Source organism: Zerene cesonia, chromosome Z, assembly GCF_012273895.1.
Source record: "Zerene cesonia ecotype Mississippi chromosome Z, Zerene_cesonia_1.1, whole genome shotgun sequence".
NCBI lineage: Eukaryota > Metazoa > Arthropoda > Insecta > Lepidoptera > Pieridae > Zerene > Zerene cesonia.
In genome coordinates, this window is record NC_052122.1 from 10,571,007 (window position 1) to 10,595,333 (window position 24,327).

A 24,327-nucleotide genomic window follows, 5' to 3' on the forward strand; every position below is an offset into this window, starting at 1 on the left:
ACCGAAGGAACTGTGACTGAGATAAAAGTATCCCATTTGTAACTCCAGAGGACAGTACCTCACTTAAAATATACTCATTTTATATGAATCCATTCAGTCTTACGGAAGTGATATGCGGTTAACGTACACATAAACAGAATTTGGATTGTGCATCTAATTTAGAGTGTATTATTTAAATTTTCGCAGCAGGACAGATATGTTTGGATGAAATTATGAAATGAACGTATATGCAAATGAATACGACACCTTAAGAGTCCGTTTAAAATGTTAAAAAGTTTTAAAATAGTTTTACTATTTGCAAAAACTACCGATCCCATAATGTGCGGAACCGTAAACAGTCCTATAAATCTAATTTTGTCAGTAACCATTCAATCCTATAAATATAAATATCCTTTATATAGAGGCGAGCTTATTTGCTATAATCTGGTCATAATTCCATGGATGAAGCTAATAATAGAAAGCCCATTATATTGAAAATGAAGAGCATTATGTCATTGATAATCTCTACATGAGTAATTTAAGCTACGTAGGTTTTACTAATAAATGAAAAAGTGTAGGCATGTGGTTTCGGGTCTGAGGAGTTAGGATGCTAGAGTACGAAACATCTAATTCCCATAAAAATTTCCTATTACCAGTCGCACGAAGCCGGGAGTAATAGCTATATAGTAACATAAATATAGGTAGATAGTAAAGATAAAAGAGTTATCAATTAGAGAAAAATGGTATGTTGTATTATTAGAAGTGAAGTAAAAGATGACTGATAAAGAAATAACGTAATTTTGATTTCGAAACTTTTAATTGAATTGTGATCGGTTTTTATTGGATTATATTTATTTTAAATATATCAAGAATAGGTAAGTTTTTATTTTAGAGTGAGCAACCGAGTTGGTGGGAGCCTTATAGTAAGTATCTTCCTCCTTGAAAACTTGCAGAAGTAAGACCCTTGTAAATGCGTTAACCACTTGAAAGGAATAAGGAAAGGATTGACCACTAGAATAAAGGAGAAGGGAATTGTGTTGAAAAGGATACGGGAATCCAACTTTCGCTCATAGCCCTAAACATAGTTAAATCAACATACTAATTGGCTCGTACAAGCTTGCCCAATTCATGTCAAAACTAGTCTTCTTATGCATTAGAATGTGGACTTTTAAAGATAAATACAAAATATGAACAATAAGTATGCCATTGCATACAACTTCGTCCAACGATCTTGATTTTATCTTAGTGCCACGCTATTCAATTTAAGGAATAATCTTTTCTAGTATATATAATAAATAAGTTCTATTTTTTTTCATTTATATTTTTTAACTATTAGAACACCGAAAATTATTTGCCCTAAGATGGGATCGAATTACAAACTTGAATGGATTTATTATGGATTAGCAAACTTCCGCAATTTCGTTCCGGCAGGGGATAAAGACAGTCAATAGTATTTCTTACGCAAAGTATGAGATTTCCTCTGTAAAATTTTTCAACATCGTGGAACTTTTTAAATTATTTTTCATTCAATTCAGGTAAAATTTTTACGAGTAACGATAAATATTGAGATCTAAAGGGTCGCATAATATTGAAAAATATATTCTGTGGAGATCTTTTGAAATTTACTATATAAATAAAATATGTGCAAATAACTCTAAATTAGTATCATTTTTCTGTACAAAGATTTCGCCCATGTCCCTGAAAGGAAGTCCTTTAAATTCTATAATGGGGCCAATTGACAACAATTTCATTCATCGACGAAACATTTATTTAAATATTCTTTATTGCACTCATGTAAATTTTAGCAAAAACAAGACATAAGATACAAAGGACGGCTTTATTGTCCAAAAGTCCTTTCGAGCAACCCGGTCAAGCAGCATGTGATAAAATTATAAATTCGGGAAAATAGTGTACACAATAAGAATAAAAGACATAAAATCTTAGTACATACACACAATACAAAAGTATTAAAACCAGAATCAATAGTGAACATCGAAAATTATTCAAAACAATCTCCAAAAAAACCAGCAAATACGGAATCCGCCGGGTCAGCTATTTATAAATAAAGCAATAAAATAACCAATATTAATACTCTTATATTGAACTTATAAGAATAGACAACGCGAAACGTTCGCAAGCAGCAGGTTTTCCGTATTATTATAAAAACTATTTAAAAGAGAAAGTTGTATTGATAATCGACATGGGGCGTACCCTTGACCCACTTATGCCCGGGCGACCTGTGAATCTCTCCCCTGTCTGACCACCGCAATGCCTTTAGTTAATTTTGATCTAAAAACGTTTAGAATTGCACTTTGTAGTTACGACACGGAATTATAGAACACACATATCTTCGACTGCCTCGCATTAAGATTGGAATTTGCTCCCTCCCCGGGGAGGAAGGCAATTTAATCTGTAACTTTGTATTGTAGAAATATAACAATTTCTTGTTCGAAACAAAATTGATTTATTTATTCGTTCCAATCTTAAATGTTAATGAATAGACGTAAGAATCATTAATTTTAAAGATGACTATTGCATTCTAAATAAAAAGCATTTTTCGCATGAGCCTTAATTTCCATTTTTTTTTTATCAAACTACCTCTGAAAATAGGTTATTTTAAAGGATAAGGAAAGGATTGATGCCAGGTGAGAAGATACGGACTGTAGAGGCGAGGTAAAGGAAATGTTCCCCCGGCTCCCCCACACTCCGTACGAAACGCTTCATCTCTGTCGGTGTGGAATCTTCCCCGGTGCGAGCTGGCCCAGTTCATACCACGGAATGCTCGACAACCACATTGAATACTCTAAAATACGCAGTAGACGATGGAAACACCGGATAGAATTGATGCGAGTAAATTGTAAACATTAATTTTGTCTACGCTATTCAATCGATGCTATACATTTAAAGATACAGTAAGAAGGCCTTAAAACAATGAAAAAATGGAACAATCGAGATAACGCAGTACTGATGGGGCACATCAGCGTTAGTATGATATAAGAAATTTAATAAAAGTTTCCTCGAAGAAATAATAAGGTCCACCATCAGCTGCACCTTATAAACTTGTTTATACATCCAATCAGAAGGAAAATAACAAAGTTTAACAAAGCGGGAAGTGAAGGTGATTTAACATTTCAATTATGTCATAAATAGCAGCTGGTATATATTTGGGTTGGTGTATTGTGCATACTGACTGAAAGATAGAGGAATTCTGTTATGACATTATATGCATGGGGTTATAGGTTACTCAAGTTTTTGCATAGTTTCTCTTTTTTACATCTAGACTATTTTTGTAAGATTTACAAATTTACTATAGTTATTATGCTAAACAACAAAATTAAAGAAGAAACCACTATTGAAATCCCGTCAGCCGTTCTTGAGTTATAATCTTCGTACAATTAGTATCGCTTAGAGGTCCAAAGCGCGCTCGCAAACGTGGGGGCTATTAAATTATCAATACCAGTGAATAGCGGACCTTTGTTTCACTTGTATTATTATGAAGACGCCAGCGGCTACGTTTTAATGATTGTGCGACAGATCCGTTCTGTTATTAACATTATTGAAATTCGCTACGAGGTTTTGATGTCGATTGGTTTGGGTTGTACTTCTTTTATCTAATTTGATAATGGAGTTTTATCCGTTTTGTCATACGGTATATCAGTATGTTTTCTTATACAGCTCACAACAACCCTTTTTCAATTGCTCATCTAAAATAATTGTCTTCAATGATTTATTGTGTGTTGCTAAAAAATACATTATTAAATTTAAGAATGAGGTATTGTCATAACCCAATTAAATTCCCGCAATTTTTCCAAAAATACAGCTTTATACATGTTTTTATTCGCGCGTCGTAATAGTTTCGCTGGTACGGAGTAAGGGGTAGTTGCTTACACCACGGCGTTCAATGCCGTACTGACCTGTCTCATGCACTTTTGCATTGGCCCAGTGCGCTAGTGTAACCTTTGAAAGTTGCTGGTAATTATGAACTTTCTATCTATTCACTTCTTTGTGCTAGTTCTGTTTGTTTTTCTTTTATATTGGCTTTATATATTGCTATGAATGTCCATGATACTAGAATTTGTATTTTATAATTTGAGATGGTTTCAGATGAAAATTAAACAATAGTTTATGGATTTACGGCTATTTATTTGTTAGTTAGTATATGACAAATCACTACTATTTTTACTTGAATACTTTACAATACTAACTGCTCGACCCGGCTTTGCCTAGGAAGTCATATTTCGGTAGATTATCAAGTTTTTAACCGAAATTCACAATAACGTAGGAGGCTCTCGGGTGTATTTTTCTCGGGTGTACTAACTTGTTGCCTCCGTGGGTTTTTAATCGATTGATGTGATTATTTTTATGTTTGATAGGGAATTGTTGACATTGTCGCTGGGGGCCTGGAGGGTCGTTCAAGTGGATTAGGGGGGCGATGTATGATATTTAATTTTAACTGATTTTTTTTTAATTTATGGGAATTAAAACCAAACAGTCTGCTCCTATTTGTTGTATAAAATACTGAAGCAATGACATATACAAGTTTTGAGAAATTGTCAACAAATTTTTGACAACAACTAAACAAAACAACACAAGGTTTTTTTTACAACCGACTCCAAAAAAGGAAGAGGTTATTGATTCGACACTATTTTTATACGTTCATTAATTAACTCATAACTTTTTACGGGGTGAACCGACGTTTGTGTATTTTTTATTTATAAGATGCTCGTAATCATGTAATCCCTTTTAGTCTAGTTTTGACGCTTTGAATGCAGTAAATTTTTTGGTAAAAATAATTATTTAGACTTTTTTCTAACTCCACAATCGAACACATTAACTACGTGTGTTAATATTGACATATAATATATCTTTAATGACATTCATAGTATTTTAAATACAACATGTATACGAAATATTTTCTGTGTAATATAAATAAATAAACTGCCTTCACTTCCGTAACGGAAAGAAAAAATATTTTTAAATTAAAAGAAAATGCGCAATGCAGAGCTAATCCTCCATATTAAAAATGCGAAAGCGCCTTTATTGAAAGTGAAATCTTTTCCTCAATCGCTTATCGCTCCGCACCTAAACGTTATATTTTTTATATCATAGCGAGAAACATAATATGGCGGCAACGGTGGCGGTGTAATCGCTTACCATGCGGCCCATAAACATTTGTAGAAAGTTTAAATGAGTGAATGATAAGAAGAGGAGTGACGATGGAAAAAGGAACGGACTAGGAAGTGAAGGAAAAGGATCTCCGACTCTCACTCATCGCACGAAGTACGGTTTGATTAGTGACTATTTTATCTGTGGCATCTGCATGCTACTTGACACCAATCATCTGTGGGGTGCGGCCGGAGTTTGCTCGACTCTCACATTAATATATATAGTATTCCTTTCTTTCTTTCTTTCATGTATGTGACAATAAATATCCGACCTGAATTTCCAATAAACCTTCATTTAAGAATTACATAAATTATGTGATTAATAATCATTTTATCAGTTATGAATGTAATCTATGTCTAGGCCTACATTTTTCATAACATAAAAGCACAATTTGTGAAATGAAAGCAAGAAATTCAGATGTAAATTAACCTTTACAGCTTCAATTTATTCTAAGAGCCTCTCTGTATAAACGTGTTGGTGTATTATTAGTGAACTGAATGTACGACGTATGGATGCCTAGGTACTTATTTCAACAATCTTTTGTATATGGCGTATAACATATCAATTTATAAGGTTATTCAGCGCTCACCACGCGTATTCGATACTCAAATTGACGTTTCGACGTTTTTAATTCGTAATTGGTTCATTATTTATTTCGATTCAGTCAAGTACTCAATTTAAATAGTTTTCTTTCCTGTCTGAATTTCAATCGCGCAAAATCGGCAAATAACAATGAGGCTGTTTAACATGGCTGTAATTTCCACAAAGAGAAAGATCCTTTGTTCTAACGTAATTAGAAAATATTTGTATATCGATAACAACAAAACTCTTCATAAAAATTATAATTAGAATATAATGTGCACCAAAACCACACTTTATTATTAGAGGTACAATGTGAAGAACTTATGAATAAGATTCTGTAGGTGAAGAAGTTTTATGTCATGAATTTTTCCAAGTAATACAAGACCTAACGTAGCAATTTCTAGAACAGTCACTATCCCGGGAGCTGGCACAGAACAAGCTAACAACTAACAAAGCGAATGTAAATCAATGTGTCACCAGGATTATAATTGGCCTAGGAAATTGGGTCAGGGAGGTAATTTAATTTATAATCACCTGGCTGAGGGAACCATCTCACTGTGTCAATATCAAGTATGGAAACCTCTACAAATGGAGATATTGTTTGTATCTCTTCCATCCATCTTAAATTGTAATGGCCGGCTTCACAACTTCTGGATGTTCTGTTTGGCTTATCCGTTAGGTAAGATTACGAATAATCTATCAAAATATAATTAAAAGTATGAAATAGGCTGTTTATTTTGCGGTGGGCTTGCGTGCGTTTAGAATTTAAATTTATTGATACATGATCGTAGAGTTATATGAAAATATATGAATTAAGAAAATATTTGATTGTACGTCTCATCGACATATATATCATATATTGGTGTTATCTTGTTGGTCTCACACTTTCAGCATAAATAACTATACATACACATAATCCTATACACAAATTCACTTAAAACTTTCCAAAATTCTAGCTAAAAGAACAAACACAAAATCAACCATATTATTAATGCTCAAAGGTAGTTCATGAAACTGTGAATCAAAACCAATGCATTGTTTAATAAATCCAACCTTATTCGGATAGATCAAAGTCGGAATAACAAAGTACAAGTAGAAAAAAATCAAAGCTAGAACGTTTTTTGATGCCAATTGTGCATCTAGTTCTGTTCTTAATCGAAAATTCCATACGAGTGTTATACGTTTACAAATGAAAGGGGCTTCGAGAGCTGCTAGAATGACGCACGCACACATTGATACAATCAACGTGACGGCAAAGCCGCACACTCACACGCGTATGTAATATGCACAGCTATCAGAATGCGCGATTAACTAAGAATCTAGTCATTGTACTAACAATATAAATCACTATTAAATTACTGTGAAAATTATTTCATCACGAAATTACATTTAAATGGCATTAGCGTAATTATTGGTTGTAATCGTTAAAAGAAATGTGTAGAGTATATTCGTGGTTGTTTTTATCGTATCAAATTGTATATATTGACTTGAAATTACATATCCTGAAGCATATTATAAATTTGTTTCTTTTTAAGTTGTGGATACTTTACATATACTTTAAGGCATTATGGAACACGCTCTAGTCATATAGTCCCCTTAATTATAAAAAGCCTTACGTGTTTAAAAAGCGTTCTTGCTCGCTCCAAGTTTTGGAAAGTCGGGATGGATAAAAAATATAAACCAAGGTATTAAGTAGGTAAAAATACTTTCTCCTCCGTACTATTTTTTTCCTCTCCATTCTGAGTCCATCATAAAAAAAATCACCAATTTGTAAATCCGTAAATGTTAGTAAATATTGTAATAGAATTGAATATAATAGCGGTCAAGATTACCAAACGTACAAATTATAGACATAACTTCTGCAACACAGGAATGCTAATACTATGTAATGCATTTGGACTGCGGTTTTGTACTGAATAATATACATGGCTCGTATTATATTATATGTGGTTATGACGACATTTCATGTAAGTTTAGTTACATTTCGCGTTGCAAAATAGTCAATTTATAATTAATTATTTTTTTAGAATTTGCATTCTAGCTTACACGGATGGAATTATTTTAAAATATCGTATTCAAAAAATTTTAACTTTTTTAAATTGTGTATTGTGTGTGTGAGAAAAAGCTATGTTTAACATATTTTCTTGCTATTTTTCGTGATACATTTATCTATAAATAAACATAAGTCGGAGCATGAGCTTAAATTCTAGTGTTAGATAAATAGATGTTATATCCATTCAAGATAATAATGTTTGAAATTCTTCACACATACTTTAAAAATCACAATTTTATCTGATTAATTTTTAAAGCTGTGCGGGCGATATCTTTAGTTAAACTATTCTCGGAGCTAAAATTAAATTACCGGAATGGAATTTAGGTTAGGATATAACGTTCTAATATTATATCCAATATTGGATCAAATATTCCGTTTACTGAAGCGGGTGATTACATACGCGGGATATTTTCAAGAAAGAGTGTTAAAGCAAACAGAAAAAGATTGGCACGTGCGCGCTTCGGCGTAATTTCGTCTCGCTCTGACTTCAAAGTGAATATATTTCATTTCAGAGCCTAAATCAAAAACCATTTTAAGACACGTACTGGGAACGGAAGTCGCAAGAGGGACGTTCGAGCGATCGTGTGAAAATTAGGCATGAGTACTTAACAGACTGTGCTAAGGCAATATCAACCATACACGCTTACAATAAGATGCAACAAAATTTCACGAATCTCAGGCTATATCTCCCAGAAGGAAGAAGGAAACCAATATTGATGACAAAACGACAGTAATTTCTCACCAAACACAAAAAGAATCGCGTGTAACGGTTGAGATACTATAGAGTCCCCCAGAAACATAACAAAAAAAAAAACAGCTTAATCTTTTTTTTCTATATTTCGGAATCTCAGTTTAGTTTAAAATCGTATACTGTATAGTATGCGATTTTTTCTTTAACATTGATGAGCTCACTTCGACTCACTTCAACGATTTCATCCCTACTAATATTATAAATGCGAAAGTAACTCTGTCTGTCTGTCTGTTCTTTCACGCCTAAACCACTGAATCAATTTTCATGTAATTTGGTATGAAGGTAGAACTGAACTTGGGAAAGGATGGATTTTTATCGCGAAAAAAAGGGTAGAAGGAGTTGAAATAGGCAAATGAAAGCAATATAACCGAATTTCACGCGGACGAAGCCGCGGGCGGAAAGCTAGTCAATAATAATACACAAACCACAATAGATGTAAAACTCATTTTAGACATAAGCATGCACACGCTTCGCTATCGCGTGTCACTGTCGCAAACTCACCTTCAACCGGTTCCCATGTGATCTAAATTGTATATAAAAAAGAACTTCGTTTGTACGACTGCAATATACAGTTCATGCGAATTGGTCGGAGGTTGAAACTAACAACAACAGCATAAATAAGGTTAGACCGTGTTCTGCTTTTGTAAAACTGTGATAATAGAAAAGTAAGTTTTATATCAGGAGCGAAATCGTATTTAAATATAACGATTTTTTGCACTTTTGCATATTGCTTCATTTTATAGCGTTAACGTAATTAATATAGGTTTTTGGATGAAAATTGAGCACGGTAAAAATTTTTGGTAATTAAATAACCGCTTTTAGAATGGTTCTGGAATTCACTTTATAATTTTTAACATAATGTATCTATATAAAAAAAAGTTTTTGTTTATGTTAATTTCAACGTTTAATATTTTCAACACCTACACATCATGTACGTAATGCCATATTTTCTTATCAAATCATCATCCAAATTAAATTTATTCAATAAGAGAAATGGGAGTTTAATAGTAAATCAATACCAAATGGACTACAATATGAGACATCATTTCCTTGCCCATAACCACAGAAATGTGGGATACTGCATCAGTCTCATACTTCAAGAGAACAAAGAGATACTTTTAGCACAAATTATGACTCCTCCAAAATATTGGTAATTAAAAAAGCAGTTAAGACATTTCATTGGATCAAATGTAATATTTACGGAAATAAATGGCTTTTACCGACAAAGCTGTACATCGGGCAGAATCGCGTATCCAACATTTATAATTGTGAACTATTTTATAGAGGGTTTATCGTCTTACTGAGAAATCGGCGTACAGGTCACGTACGGTTGTTGTTTTAAATTAAGCCTGTGTAATGGGGACGAGACCACTGACAAATACACTTTTTTTGTGGGGTAATCTTGCACCCTTTACCATAATGTCGGATTATTTCTGACTAAAAGCCGCTTTAGTGAAGGAGCCGCGGATGCTGGTTAGGATTCGTCCGTGTTCGTCCGGATTGACAAATCTATACAATGTATATAGTAGAAAATTTTAAAAATATGTAACAAATAAATTTGGAATAGAAAAAGGACTTAGCATAGTTTTTATCCCGGAAATCGAACTGGAACAGGAACTTTGCCGGTAACACCACGGGTCTATATTTCCTGCGACAAAACCGCGGGAATGCCAGTACTGAATAAAATTGATTTTTTAAATAGACAATACACTTACTGCTTATCTTAAAACATAGCTTCCCTCCTGTAGCGTCGACCGCGTAATAACGGGAAAGAAAAGAGTTTTCAAGGCTTTCCTCGCATAGATCTCCTGTTCCTGGATGACAGATTTTCGAGGAAAAATCATTACATGTCTTTTCTCGGAACTTAAATATATCTCTGTACTAAATTTCATCCAAACCGGTTTAATGGCTTAGGCGTGTAAAAGAAACAAATAGAATTACAATTATAATATTAAAAGGGCTTAATCATTATTCACTGCAATAACAAAATAGTATTTTTAGAAGCATGTAATCTTTACACGCTTCCATATAATCTTTTACTATCACACTATGCACAATATATGATAATGTGCTGTCCTTTTGCATCAGACAGCCAGAGCGTTCAAAGACATAGTTACTGTGTACACAATGACTAGCTATCGTTAATGCGCAGACATGAATAATTTTTGATTAAAGATTACTGACTGGTAACCTGTAAGAGTTTATATTCCGTTCTTATATCGTATATATTATACGTATCTCATGGCAAAGAACCTGCAATTCCAGCATCGAATGAAATTGTAATGCGGCGCTAATAAGTACGATATGTTGAAGGCACATATTAAAATAAGATCACCTCATATAGTCATTTGTCATTAATTGACCTCATGAACGGCAGTTGTGTATTATGATCAACACCAGGCTATCCTTTCTAGTACTATGCATGCGATAGTAAGTCAGTTTGTCCGCCCTTTCTAATGGATTAACCGGTGGTTTATACGTAAAGAGACAATTTGTAGGGCTAAAATTTGTTACAGAGATACCTGATAGACATGATACCCGGAAATCCTACGGAGACGGAAACTATATGGTAAAGCCTCGGGACTGTTTATGACTACGCGGGTGATGCAAGAAACTTGGTACAACAGATATTTTTCTTGTCTAGAATTATTATATAATTAATCATTGAGACTTTTTCAAAAACTAATGGAGTATAAATAAGCGCAGAAAAATAGCTACAAGCTAGTTCCGAAACACCAAACCACAAGTTTTAGGGATGGGTTTAAGTTTGCAGCCACTAAAATCTTGAATGAACTCTTTCCACCGCTCAGGTTAGTTACAGAATATTTTACTTGACAAAAGAATGAATATCTCGTTGATGCAAAAGTAAATACTCAACCTATTTAATGTTGAATGCATATGGCGGCACCTATATATTGTTTTTTATTGTGTATTGTTTATCATCATCATCTCCATCAGCCCATATTTGTTCCCACAGCTGGGATCCTATGAGGGTTCATGCCGTAATTTACCACTCACGATGTTTTCCTTCACCGTTTTGTATTTTTATTTGTTTATTATCAATTGTTATTTTTTGTTCCTTTATAAGGATTTAGCTACGAAGAAGGTAGTCAGAGTCAGTTGTTAACAGTGAACCTCAACTCTGAAGGCCAGACATAACCAGACAATTAGCGCGCACATCATAAGTCAAACAGCATAGCTGTAAGTATCTTTTACCAGAATATTTCTAGGTATTCCTCATACTTTTTACGAACCTTTAAATTGTGTGTGTCAATAAATATATTCTTTCTTTTTATCTTTCTTAGAGAAATAGTTGACGGTACAATTTATTTTTTTATGATTAAATATTATTTTAATTTTTAATGCTACTGTTCTTAATTCATGAACTATTAAAAAAATAAAAAAATAATCTTCCGAACACAATAACAAATATTTCTATATCGAAATAATTGATCAATATTCAATATCATTATGAACGTCGTCAAAGTAAGTTTAATGATAAATTATTATCTTCTCAAAAAGTTTCGGGAAAATATTCGAGTTAACATTGGCATGATACGTTATTTATTTACTTATAAACTCGATATTCGGAGAAATATATCTCATTTGTAGATTAATAACGAAGCTTTTCAGTGTCCAAATAAATGTTATTTGGAGTACAATGCCGTTTCGTATTGTTCAACGTAAAAGATAGGGACGAATCTAGTGACAATTTTATGATAATTTGAGAACAATTATTTTATCAGAGTTCTAGTTTCTTACAAACGCTAAAGATGAAGTAACGCATGTGGATAACATGACCTCTGCTCGAAGCGGTGCAGAAATATTGCAAGGTTTCTATTGTAAATATTCCATAATTGGTCAAAAAATTCTCCATCAGGCTTCCCGCAGGCATATAGCATGATATAAGTACCAATAACACACAATACGCTCAGATTAAGGCGGGCTATTGAAGCCGAAGCATTGTTTTGATTTACGAAGCGCGTCACGAAATTCAATCTCAAGTTCTGTACGCAAAGGTAGCGTTTGTGTGATGCTCGAAACAATATCTACAAGGTTCAGAATATTTTCAATATTATAAAGAATTATGAATGTTTCACTTCTAGTCCGGTCAAATTAGACCAAATTATAAGAAAACCAAAACATAAATTCACAACAAGCTGAAAATCAGTGAAGTTGTTTAAAATACAGGTATAAATAAAATTAAGAAGTTACCAATCATTGCATTGCATGGAAAAAATTTTATTCAAGGTCAAAGGTCAAAAAAATGAGTTTTTCGAGATTTTCAGGGAAACTGTAAGTTTTTTCGGCTAATTACCTCAGACAAAAATTGTAGATCATAAAATTATCTACAAAAAACGTCTTAACAATTTTTTTCATACGACCCACCATTTTTGAGATATTACGATCTCAAAAATTGTAAAAGTTGTAATCGTCATAATATGCACACGTTCGCGTCTAGGACTCTGAATCTCTCTTCTTTTTCATTCATTCATCATTGTGAATTTATGTATCACGGAATGTCCACATTGACCGGACTATTCGTAACTGCTGCAAGCAATAGAAACGTTTATACTATCGCTAGCCAGTCTTTTTTAAGAACTGTCATATATAAACAAGAAATTTCTACAAAAAAGATCGAAGTCCGAATGAAGGAAGGTTTAGGTTAGGTTAGGAAGTAGGTAGGTTGGGTGGGAATTGCGACCTAATGATAACAATTTCCAATGAACCACTTAAAGGATTAACACTTCGATCAGTTGAAAGCTCACGGAGCTATAGATTAATAAAACATAAACAAACGAAACATTCAAATTAAGAATGTCCATCGGTTTGGGACCGTCGGTTAAAAAGGATGTTCAAATGATATTCTTATTACTAGGATTGAGGTACATAATTATTCCCCACACTTCCTTAAATTTCGTTTAAAGCTCTCTCAAAGCGATCATTCAAGAATTTTCTATACTCTACTATATACAAATCTTTAATATCTTCTGCTTCTGTATATCCGTTAAAATACACGCACCAACCCTACATGTGACCGCATCGATTTTTGTCCATATAAATGCTTTCAATTTTTCCCTAGGTCAAAGTCAACCGGTTCAAAAAGTTCAAGTTTAGCAACGTTTGACGTTTCGACACTGCTAACTGACATAACAAACGCAGCCTTCGCTTTGTTACTCGCCGGACCAGTCAAACTTCCTTTGGTGCAGCGCGAAAAAACCTTTGTGAAAATATCACAAAATAACGTAACTGAAATAATAGCTGATTGATTTTGGAAATTAACACTATGAATGCTTTTTGGTCGTAAATATGTACTAATATGGCTTAGAGAACTGAGAATTAACCAATTTGATGCCTAAATTAGGGTTACAGAAATTTATTTCTCAGAAGATTACATTTACAACACTTACAGAGAAATTCAATTTATTTATAATATTGCTGAGTTAATACGTATTAATGTGTCTTCAAAGTACAATTTACAGGTGGGTGGTAAAAAAAAAAAAAATGCGTTCTAATTTTTTTGTCCTTTTATATTAAGGTATTTTATGATTTTTTATGTTCATAACGGTCCGAAGAAAAGTTCAATTCGGTCCTGTTTAGAATCTGGTACCTTCCCCCCATGGACGTCGGTGCCCTTTGTTGTTAAACAAAATTATTTCACTTTTAGGCAGATTAAAAAAATGTAGTGTGTTAGTTTAGTAACTCATGTCATAGGTATTAATTTAGCGTGGCATTATTTCGTTCCTTTCATTATGGGAGGACACAAAGACGCTAAATCCGTTAAGCTTCAGGCAGATATATCTAGCTTTATCCCTTTAGTAAGTACGAGGATGTATTGATATATTATAGGTTTACGTTTTAAAAGTAATGATTTACATTTATCGTATTACTGTAATAAGCGTAATATATATAAATCTTTAAATAGAAAACGTAAAGAATATGTACTACGGTCTTATATTTTCGGCTATTTTTTCGAAGTCCTCCTATTTACCGTTCTATCAAAATTTAAAATTGAATCAAAATTGTTTTAAAAATTTTGCATATTTTTTTCACTAACACCCTAACACCCTAACCAGATTTGTACAGTTCAAACGTGTATATGCACACAGGGCGAATGTAAACAATAACAAAAGCGCACCTAAAATCATATTCAAGTTTAATTACAAGAAGTAAAGAACTAAAACAATATAGTGCGAGTGCTAACCGCTTATTCTCAAGTCGATCGTTAGTTGTTTTATGTAAATAATGGAAGCAGTGTAAAAGGGATGTCGACACGACCTTGCACTGTGAACTTGACAGTGTCGATACAGGCAACATCCGCAGTGAGCCAAGAGCCGACGGCGTAAATCGATTAGCGATCGGGTTCAGGATATTTGATTTGTTTTATTGAACTATTGTAATAAACATGCCGAGAGCAGTTAATTCTCTACGGATGTACGGTAATTTGGTTTTTGTTCAATGCGCTTGTTCAATTTATATTTACAATTTAAATGTTATCCGGTATATCGGCAACATAGTGTTCGGGGCTGAACATTATTATATGGGAAATTTTATTTACAATGTAATGTTTTATGCTTGATATATTTATTTTCTGATAGATGGGATATAATGGATGAAAATGCATATTTCAACGTTTTATGAAACGAGTGTAAATCAGACATATTAAATAATTGTTATGAAACATCTCTTTTCCTTAGCGCAAAAAACGTGAACAAAATTGTTCATTGTTCTTTATGTTTGAAAATGTTTTGAATGAATGTTACAGTTCGGTTGTTGGTTAAAACTTTTTCCAGTTGGCAGGATATGGCATAATTTTATGCACCGCCTTCAGTTACTTTTGACTTTGTAAGGTTGTAATGGTCGGGTGATTTCTAAGAGTTGATATTGTACTAGAAAAACTTAAAAACGTTGCATTTTGTACAATAATATACCGTTATTTATAGGATTTTGTTGTGTTTACCGCTTATTTTAAGTAAACTACATATTGGGTACTAAAAAAAAGAAGAATGCAAGCTTCACTTCACACGAATTCAATATTCCTATTAGTGATATATTGTCATTTCAGAATGTTTAATTAGCTTACTGTAGATTGAGCCTCCTTTATTAAGTGGTTATTGAAAGTAAAGAAGATGTGGCTGTACAAAAGTTAAAAAAAAATCTCATAGGAAATAAAAATTGTAAACAATAAATCCGATAACTAACAAATTTACACAGCTAGCTCCAGCGGCATGTTCTAATGACATGATAAAGAAGCAATATTGCGAAGTTCTCGGAATCCGTAATTGAACGCTATAAACAGTGAACAGATTTCTCAGTAGGTTGAACTTGAAATTAATTGGCATGTCAAAGTAGGTATTTATTTCTGCTAGCCGTTAATTATTTCAATTGCACTTTACTCGAAGGAGAGTGGGTTTGATATATCCATGGCTTCCTATTCTATTAGCGGTGATAAGGAAAATAAATGAAGTCAGGTAAGCGTTTAGTACTGATATTGATTTGTAATTTTTTTACAATACTGCACATAAGTGTGCTTATAAATTAATTAATTTATAACATATGTGTTAATTTTTCGTATTTTTAGATTATACGATGTTTGTTATTCGAGCAACGGATGAAACAATTTGTTTAGTTTTTTGTACACAGATTATTAAAAAGTTCTTACTAAAGTAATAAGTCCGATAGTATCAAAAATCTAAATCCGTTAGTTCTAACGCAATATTGTTGATATTATAATAATTAAATCGCATTAAAACTCAGAGTGTTAATAATCACATTTTATATTATAACTACTATATAACGCCAATTTTATCTGACATCATACTTGTAATACGCTGACTTACTTACGATCCTTCCGATACGATACGGCATTTCATTTTCATTATCATCCGTAACATCCTTAATAAATAATAACCCGATAAAGTTTCAAACGTTCCTCACATATTCGTTGAAGTTACAATTTCCTTCACGCTTGTGTGTATCCTATTAAATAAGATGTGGCCTACAAATTGATTTCTACGGCGCTACGTATTTACGTAGCAGTTTGTAGCACATAGCTACGCAGTTTACATAATACGACCCAGTACCTCGAAACATAATAAAATAATCTTTGGTGACACATACCTTTAATTATTTAACTTATTGTAAAAAAAAGATATTGATATCTCGATAACTCATAATCATTGTTTTTAATGTATATACGAAAAGGTTTTTATTTTATAACATTACGCCTATCTTACGTTATGTTTAAGTAAACATTCTCATGATGCTTATGTATTATATTCAATCGTGTTACGTGTGAGTAAATCCTTACTATAGTGGATTTTTATTTTCATAGAGCAGTGATTTGAGCAATTTACGGTTAAATAAATATTGTCAAAGGAATTTCAGTCAAAATATATGATCAAAGACACGGAACGTCTTGCTCGCTGATGACATATTTAAATTGTATTGTAAAGAAAATCTTAATCATGTTTATAAATAGCATTAGAAGAGTATTTTTAACCGACTTTCCTGAAAGTGTAGGGGGTTTGAGTATCGGCTGTGTTATTCGATAACTTCGTGGGTTTTTAACGGTTGTATCAAATTTTGTGTTTGAAGAAAGTGTTGTCATTTGGTCCCATTCTGGAATCTGGTTTGGTACCTCCTTCCTCATGAACATCGGTGACCACATTTGTTGCGAAAAATTTATATAACAAATATTTCTATCAATTATGTGAAGTTTTGAATGTGAAGTTAGTTTTGACAGATGTATACGTAACAGTATAAATTAAAAAAGTATTTAGTTTTGATTTACTCCTATAATACAAAAATAATTATGATTCGTAAATGAATTATTATTCATGCGCGAGTAAGCAATATTTGAACAGTAGTTTAAAATTAAAAATTAATTGTACAGATAATTAATTATCCGTCGAATATCGAAAATTCTTTTAAAATTTAAAAGGTATGGCACCTTTTAATTCAATCATCACATATAATTCCGTTATACAGACGCAAAACGTTATTAGCTAGAGAACTTTAACCAAAAACTGAAAATCGATCTATTTCCATGTAAAATACTTTAGAATGCTTCATCAACATAAGCATTTTTTTACTTTGTAGAATACCTGTATATTTTTGTCAATCTCTACTCCTATTATATTAACGAAAGTGTGGTTTGTTTGTTTATCTTACACGTTGCAACAGGGTGATTTTACGATATGATTTTTATGTCTGGCGATAGTTAAGAGGAGTCATATAGGATTACGACAGTAAAACGTCTTATACCTATCGAAATATAACTTGTTTACGGAAGAGACGCTGAGGGCAAAAAGCTAGTTTAATAAAATATGATTCAGTCGTTATGACTTATTCAAATATACATATTGCTGGTTTAATAGTTATAATGTCGAAAATAAACATTTCTTAAAACCCGATATTTCGAACTAAATTTATTATTTCAATACGTTTTCGATATTATATTTAATTTGCAAACATTAATAATGCAAGTACTAAAAATATTATTTAATTACAGGTTATTGGTTTTATATTTAATACAATTTGTGAATTACGGACTGTTCCTAAAAACACGATCGCCGATCAAATAAAAATAACGACGAATAATCAATTATCTAGTTACTCACTTAAATAATGGTGTCGCCTGGAAACATTTCCCGAAGTTAAGAAAATGGGTGATTTCATAAAATTTTTGGTTCTCTTGTTATCATATCTCTGGCGCTTACACCGTCTATTTGATGAATGGCATTAAAATGCAACTCTCATTTAAATATCTTTAACACTCTATTAGATATATGGCACAAAATGGAAATTTGTTTCAAATATATTCTTTGTAAGGTATCTAACGGGAAAAAGGTTAAAATACATGATTTAACTACTTAGACATTTCTTTTTCTAGTTTCTATGTTGAGAACTTTATTGTTTATCATAATTTGTAAATTCAAAAATGACGTACTAATACGCAAGTTATGCTTAACTAGCTTTTGCCCGCGGCTTCGCACGCGTTGATTCGGAAGGTTTAAAAGATGTTATTGTACTTATAAACCTTCCTCTTGAATCACTCATTCTATTAACCAAAAAACCCCATCAAAATCCGTTGTGTAGTTTTAAAGATTTAAGCATACATAGGGACATAGGGAATGAGAAAGCGATTATTATATACTATGTAATGATACGCATTATCACGGAATAACCCGTTTTGAGACTATTTCGATGGAAATTAGATAACACCAGAAAATCTATAAAATCACTAATTCAAAACTCACGGAGCACTTTCAAGGTAAAACTATCAGGTGATTGTTTTATCACGCCTAGCTTCATTTAAAATTTTCCAACAATAGGAAATAATCCTTTGATGGCGAAAGTTTCATTTCAAGCTTTTATATTTTCTTCGTATTTCAAGACTGCAATTGTTATTCAGATCATGAAGGATATATAGCCAAGAGTTACCGCGTGCATTTTTATGGTTTTATTCATTCGAAACGAGAGAAAATTGTGGAGTTTAGTTTGAGGTCAGAGTTAAAGCGATAAAGATACGTATACATTAATTACGGTCAGCGATAAAATGCATACAAAGCGACGACCACTTCAAGAGTCTATTTAATATACGATTGTTTTAGTAATAATAATATAAACTTTGATTCAATCTTGTGAATGTAAGATAAACAAGTATTTGTTTTGTTAAAGTGCATTAGTGACTTCATCAAATAGACAGCTCATGTTAGATTGTGTATTCCTTCATCTTTATAAAAGACTAGTTGTTCGCATTCCTCCAGTTAGACTTTATTTGTTAGGTACTATTTTATTTTAAAGTTGTTGAAAAATGCTTAAAAATAACCCAATTCATACACAAGGAGAACACTCTTCGGTTCAGATCCGTTAGTTGACTAATATAGTTTAATGACGTCAAATAACCTTTATAAACTAGCTTTGTGCGCGGTTTCGCCGGCCAAAGTAAATTTCCTCTCTAATTACTCCTTTCCTCCTAACTGTATATAAATATCCTACTAATATTATAAATGCGAAAGTTTGTAAGGATGTGTGTGTGTGTTTGTTGCTCTTTCACGCAAAGACTACTGAAACGTTTGCAATAAAATTTGGTACGTTGATACCTGGACAGCTGGAATAACACATAGGCGACTTTTTGTCCCGATATTCTTACGGGATACGCACTTACGCGGGTGAAACCGTGGTGCGCAGCTAGTCATATCATAAACTCGATCCGTTGCGACGTGACTTATAGACAAACACTTTCACGTTCATATCTTTAGTGAGGATATGGATATATGTAATCAAAACGTAATTAAAATATTTCTAGAAGTCTAAGAAATAACTGACATATTCATCGGATCATTGCGTCTATTATAACTATTTTATATATTTCCTGTTGAATAAATGCCGCGAACAAAACATTCTAAATATTTTATAGCAGCAGGTTCCACAGACGCTTAGATGTCCGATAATCAAAAATCAATACAAGTTATCGTTGCTTAATTACACAGCTCTAAGCGCTATTCCAGGTAAAATATTAATTCAATTTATTCGCATTTAGAGTGAGCGACAGAATGGTACACAGTTAAATCTGATATAACATCGACCGTCTAGTTTATTGCGCGTTGGTTTGCGGAGAAACTACTATTCCAATTGTTAGATTTTAGTTCGACCCGCAATATTATTAGCTCTTTAATAATTAATTACTTATTGTCTTGTGCGTTGCCTGGAAGCTATATAACGATGAATGTCAAACAAATTATATAATAACTCAAAAAAAATAGATGAACGAAGCTGTTTGTAGCTCATCACGATTTCAGTTATTTATAGCAGAAATTTCAATTATTTCTTCCTGACTATTTGTTTCAGGGGCGAAGATGCCATCATCTTGATTATGCTTAATATTATTATAAAACTGTGTATCCTTGTCTTTTTTCACTTTATACCGTAGCGATTTCATTGTATAAGTTATGGGCTAAATACAGCGAATGATATTGGCTACTTATTACCGCTATGAAACATCTCATCCCATGGTAATGTCCATTGACCACGAGAGCGAAGCCGCGGGCATTAGCTAGTAGTATATGACTTTGTATAACACGTGTGATACTCTATCATTGTTCACATAAATATCTCGCAGCATTTTCTCATAATATAACTGCAGTACTTTTGCTATTTTTAAATGTCTACTAATTTATTTATCGCTTTCACATGGGCAAATGCAATCGACTATAATAAAGTCTCGTATGAGAAAAATACCATTACCAAAATGATAGGTATATTTCCGTTAAAGGAAAAATAAAATACTCTCCTGTATAATATGTGCTTGAATATCATTTAACATTATATTAACAGTACTTTTTTCTAACGGTTGAAATTGCAATAATTGTCAGTTTAATGTTTAATTTCTTATGGGTAGAAATATTAATATTCCTCCTTCTGTTTTGTCTCGCAAGTGGGTGTAATAACCTAACTGTCGCTCTTTAATCTCAACAGCATAATATGATAGGATTAAACTTACCAGGACTTAAACTATCTCTAATTACTACGAATAAAACTTTCGCACGAACTTACTAGAAGAGAATATTAATTTGCTAATTTTGATTTATATGACTTGACTATTCTCTTCATCACACAAGATTATTGGATTCTCATTTTTTTTTTTGGAAAAATACTTTTTTTACTGTTAAACTAATCAATATTGAATATAAATTGAAATTAATTTGAAACTGATTTCAGGTCTGTTGCCTATTTATTGATCGGCATTATTATATATTATATAATAAATGATAAAAAAGTCAACATTGATGCTGCCTCGAAAAATATCAACTAAGACGATTTTTAATTATCAATCTAACACAATCTATACGAACCATCGAAATCCTCTAAATAAATTCTTTGTTCATTTATCAAAGTTAATCAGTACTACATATACAACTTACCTTTCCGTCTGCTTTGCGAAGACCGTCGTGTACGCGCCAAATGAGGCCAGGACCAGCGTTGCAAACTTCCTCTTGAACCTCGATATACTGCATAATCGGGTTGTACTCTAGAGGCTGGTTGTTCAAGTTGTTATTATTGCAGCCAATAGTGAGACTCAAAGCTGTGTTCTTCATCTTGCTCAACATTGCCGCTGCATTTGGTATACTGCGAGCGAGTGCCGCAAATGGTCCTGAAGCTTCCTTCACTGGTTCGCTGGTTGAGGCTTCAGGCTCTGCCTCCAGCTGTGACAGTAGTGGTAATGGATTAGGTGGCTGTGATGGTGCTAGCGGTAGTAGAGTAGGCATTTGATGTGGCACAATCAATTGTATTTGCGGTTGGGTCGGAGTCTTTGGAGGCGCCAGAATCTGCGGTAGTGATGTGTGTGCTTGAGCCAGAGTGGATCTTTGGGGTTGCGATTGCGCTGATGTTGACGCTTGGGCCGATGCCTGTGGCTGACTTTGGGTCGATGCCTGTGGTAGACTTTGAGCCGATGCCTGTGCCTGACTTTGGGCCGATGTCTGTGGCAGAGTTTGAGCCGATGCCTGTGCCTGAGCTTGGGCCGATGTCTGGGGCCTAAGTGGCTCTCTTTGTGGCATCAATTGAGGGACCACATGATGCTGCGACTCACTTCTCGTCCTTTGTGGCTCTATTGTATTCCTTTGAATATCACCAAGTGATCTCCGAAGCGGTGTGCCTTGGGCGCTTTGCGTTTCCCTTTGAGCCATTCTGTAGGGCGTGTTGGGGACAGAGAGTTGTATCTCCCTGAAGGAACCTTTCTGAGGTATTTGTGGAATCACACGGCCTTGCCTTTGAGGCTCTCCTTGCACTTGCAATCCTTGCTTATATTTTTGCGGACCTCTTGGAGTTTCTAAAGGTGGTTTCCGCACTGACCTCTGAGGATGCTGGGGTGCGCGTTGTGTAACTCTTTCGAATATATCCTGTGGATCTTGAGATCCCCTTGCCTGTGGCAAACGACGTGGCTCAGGCAACCTACGAGGCTCCCTATGAGGCCTTTGATCGGTTTTTGGAAGTCGTCGTGGTTCTCTATGCGGTTGAGGAGGTTGAGGAGGCCTCGGCTCACCTTGAAATGTTGGAATTATCTCTCCACTATCCGTCGTAATGACGTCCCACTCCGATGTCCTGCGGAAAGGCTCGTGTTGCTGAGCTTCCTGTTTCTTTGATTGTGGTTGTGGTTTAGGTTGTGCTTGTTTTTGCTGCGGTTGCAGTTGTTTGGGTTGAGGTTGTTGTTTGGGTTGAGGTTGTTGTTTGGGTTGAGATTGTTGTTTGGGTCCGGGTTGTTGTTTTATCTGCGGTTGTTGTTTAGATTGCGGCTGTTGTTGCGATTGCAATTGTTGCTTATTAGGCAGCTGTCTCTGTTGAGGTTGTAGGCTAGTTGAGGGCTGTTGTCTCGATTGGGGCTGTTGCCTCGATTGGGGCTGTTGACTCGATTGGGGCTGTTGCCTCGATTGGGGCTGTTGACCCGATTGGGGCTGTTGCTTCAATGGGGGTTGTTGTCTGGGTTGTGGTGGTGGATTAATTTCAGCTTGGGTTCTTATTTGGGTTTGTTGTTGTTGAGGTCGCTGATTGGGTTGCGACGCTCGTCTATCACTCTGCGCTGGTGCGAGATTCCTCCGGGTTGGCTGGGGCTCTGGTACGGTCTCCTCGTTGTCTTCCTCGATGTGAGAGTATTTGTTAGCAGTTCTGGCTTCGCCGTTCTTTTTCTTGGCTGCAACAATGAAAATAATATAGCTTATGAGTGATAAGTGATTAAGTGCATGGATTGGCTATAACTATATTGTAATTGTATGATCTCGTTTGGCTCAATACATTGGTCAAATGTAAATTAAACTTAAACAGAAACGTTGTTCATTGAGAACTAGACTAACTAACAAAAACTTAGAATTGCGCTTTGAACCGGCGGTTTACTGTATAGTTCGCTTTTAATTTGTGTCAACAAAGCTGAGCACGATAGCAAAGCGAAACGTCACACAGGTGACTTTCCACGCGCCGTCCGATGTGTTGCCAAAATGGAAAGCGATTTTTGTTCCCACGTCTTTAACCTTTACCCTGAAAATATGAAAAGGCACTGGAATCTAAAATCAATGCCGTCGATGTCATTTTTACAACGAATTATTCGATTGCAAAGGTAAAATTTATTATGCATGAGTTTTCGTTTATTACTTGAGGTATTTAAATGAAAACGTTGATGAGTTTTTTTGGTATTTAAAGCAGTTTAAGTGCAACTTTTCATTAATATCAATTTATTATTAAATACATTATCATATAACCTTTGCCAATATTGATGATTTGATACTATTTAATAACAATTATTGAAAAGAAAAAATACGCTTAAAACATAATCAACAAAACGCTCCCACTTTCACTTATATAGAGTGGATATATTGAAGAAAATTATTAAATCCTAGCGATCTTAATCAGGATAAACTCATGAAATTATGGTATTTAACTTGTAAGGGTACAAAGATTTAATTTGTTTGTCTAAAGTGGAACAAAATCGAGTCGATTACAAGCAAATATATAAACATCAAGAACATGCAGGAGAAGCTTCTAAAAAATTCATCAACATGCTACACCTATTAATGTCGAAAGGTGACGTACAAGGAGCATTGAAAATACTGTATAATTACTATACTGTGTAAAAAAGTAATGCACAAAAAAAATTGGGATATACTCTTAATATTCATAAATTAAATGCTTTGCTTATATAGCAATTTGTATTGCTTCATCAAATCTCCCATATTCCCATATAAGCTAAAGTACGTTACAGAAAATTATTAGGATAGAAGCGAAACCTCATCAACTCTGT

At 33.8% G+C, this 24,327-nt stretch overlaps 1 protein-coding gene across 1 annotated transcript in view; it reads right to left on the reverse strand.

The window, feature by feature from the left end:
* LOC119835823 overlaps positions 1–23,618 on the reverse strand; it is a 73,915-nt gene extending 50,297 nt beyond the window's left edge. Inside the window, exons 1-2 of the mRNA XM_038360838.1 lie at positions 23,567–23,618; positions 21,461–23,226 (exon numbers count right to left, since the gene is read on the reverse strand). Of these exons, the coding sequence (XP_038216766.1) occupies positions 21,461–23,226; positions 23,567–23,618 (1,818 nt within the window). The remainder of the gene's footprint in view (positions 1–21,460; positions 23,227–23,566) is intronic.
* Positions 23,619–24,327: the final 709 nt, after the last annotated feature.